Source organism: Mustela nigripes, chromosome 17 (assembly GCF_022355385.1).
Source record: "Mustela nigripes isolate SB6536 chromosome 17, MUSNIG.SB6536, whole genome shotgun sequence".
NCBI lineage: Eukaryota > Metazoa > Chordata > Mammalia > Carnivora > Mustelidae > Mustela > Mustela nigripes.
The window spans coordinates 59,759,627-59,760,997 of NC_081573.1; the positions used below are offsets into that span (position 1 = coordinate 59,759,627).

At 62.8% G+C, this 1,371-nt stretch overlaps 1 protein-coding gene across 1 annotated transcript in view; it reads right to left on the reverse strand.

Annotated features, from left to right (window-relative positions):
* PRDM7 (PR/SET domain 7) overlaps window positions 1-1,371 on the reverse strand; it is a 22,440-nt gene that overhangs the window by 9,916 nt on the left and 11,153 nt on the right. Inside the window, exons 4-5 of the mRNA XM_059381648.1 lie at window positions 689-742; window positions 169-285 (exon numbers count right to left, since the gene is read on the reverse strand). Coding sequence (XP_059237631.1) covers window positions 169-285; window positions 689-742 — 171 coding nt within the window. The remainder of the gene's footprint in view (window positions 1-168; window positions 286-688; window positions 743-1,371) is intronic.

A 1,371-nucleotide genomic window follows, 5' to 3' on the forward strand; every position in this document is an offset into this window, starting at 1 on the left:
TGAGTTCCGCATCGCCAGCGCGAGCCCTAGACTGGTCGGGAAGAACACGATTTCGCTCCAGATTTGTCTTCTCACGGAAGGGAACTAGGAGCAGACGGAGCCACTGCGGAGGCCGACGGCAGGCCTGGCTGTTTCCCAGGCTCCTCAGCACCCAGCACTTCCGGTTACCTATAGTGATCAGGGCTTCGTAGTTCCTTTTCACATTCCTGTATCGGATTTTCTCCCAGTCTCCCATCTCTGTCCATTCTTCCTTGGAGAAGTACACGGAAATGTCTTTGAAAGCATCTTGGGCCTGGGAAAGGGTTCCGTCAGTGGCTTACGGACCCCAGTGGGGACTTCGAGCTGGGCCTCCCCCCACCTTACATGTAGGGCATTCCCCGAGTCCTCGGAGCGCTCCTGTGAAGCGCGGTGAAGAGCTTCTCCCCTCCGGAGGGTGTCCCGGTGAAGCGAACACGCGCGGAGCGTTCCCCTAGCTGTCTCCTGACAGAGAGCCATGGCGGATGGTTCTGTCCTGCGTCCCCTCGCCCATCCTGTAAAGGAGCAAGCGCCTCCACCCTGTGCCCACGCGTGAGAGGCTCCCCCGCCGGTGGAGGCCAGGAGTCGGTGGTGCTCCAGGGGGCAGCTCCTTGTCACCACCCCCTCCTCCACCTTCCTACAGACCGTGCTCGGAGCCCAGCTTCTCCCACACCTCTCACCGGGGGCTTCCGCCCTGTTCTCCCCGAGTCTCTCTCAGGGGTCTCCTCTGGGGGCCCGCTGATGCTCCGGGTGCTGGGCCCTCCGGGCAGGCCCTGCTCGGACTCTGAGGCCGTCCGTGGTCGCATTGCCCCAAGGCCAAAGCGCCTGTGGAAGAAGAAGGTGCTGAGAGTGGGTGACAGCCCAGACCACTGCCCAGAGCGTGTCTGTCTTCCCCATTTGGGCGGGGGTGGGGGGTGGGGGGGTCCAGAACGAGAACATGTGGCGGCCCCAGAGAGGATTAGAAGATGCAGGCGAGGTCTGGGGTCTTGGTGGCAGGGGGTCCTCTCCTGGCCTTGACAGACACCCTAAGGAGAGCTAGGTTTTGTTTCTTTTATTCCTTGCAGCTCGGCCGTCTGAGGGAGGGAGGCTGGAGGGATGTGGCTGCCGGGAGTCCTGAGGCGTTGGCTGGGAGTCCTGAGGTGCCCGAGGAGCACGGAGGAGGCCTGGGGGGCCCTGAAGGCTGGGGCTGCCCACAGACGCCCACAGCTCTGCTCCAGGGAGAGGAGGTGAGTGCTTCCCAAAGGAGGGTTTCTCGGGATGTCCCACGGGGGATTCTGGAGAAATGTGGTGTGAGCAGTCTGGCTCTCCAAGGGACAGAGAGATCCCGGGCCGAGGGGATTTGGTCTCACTCGTGGG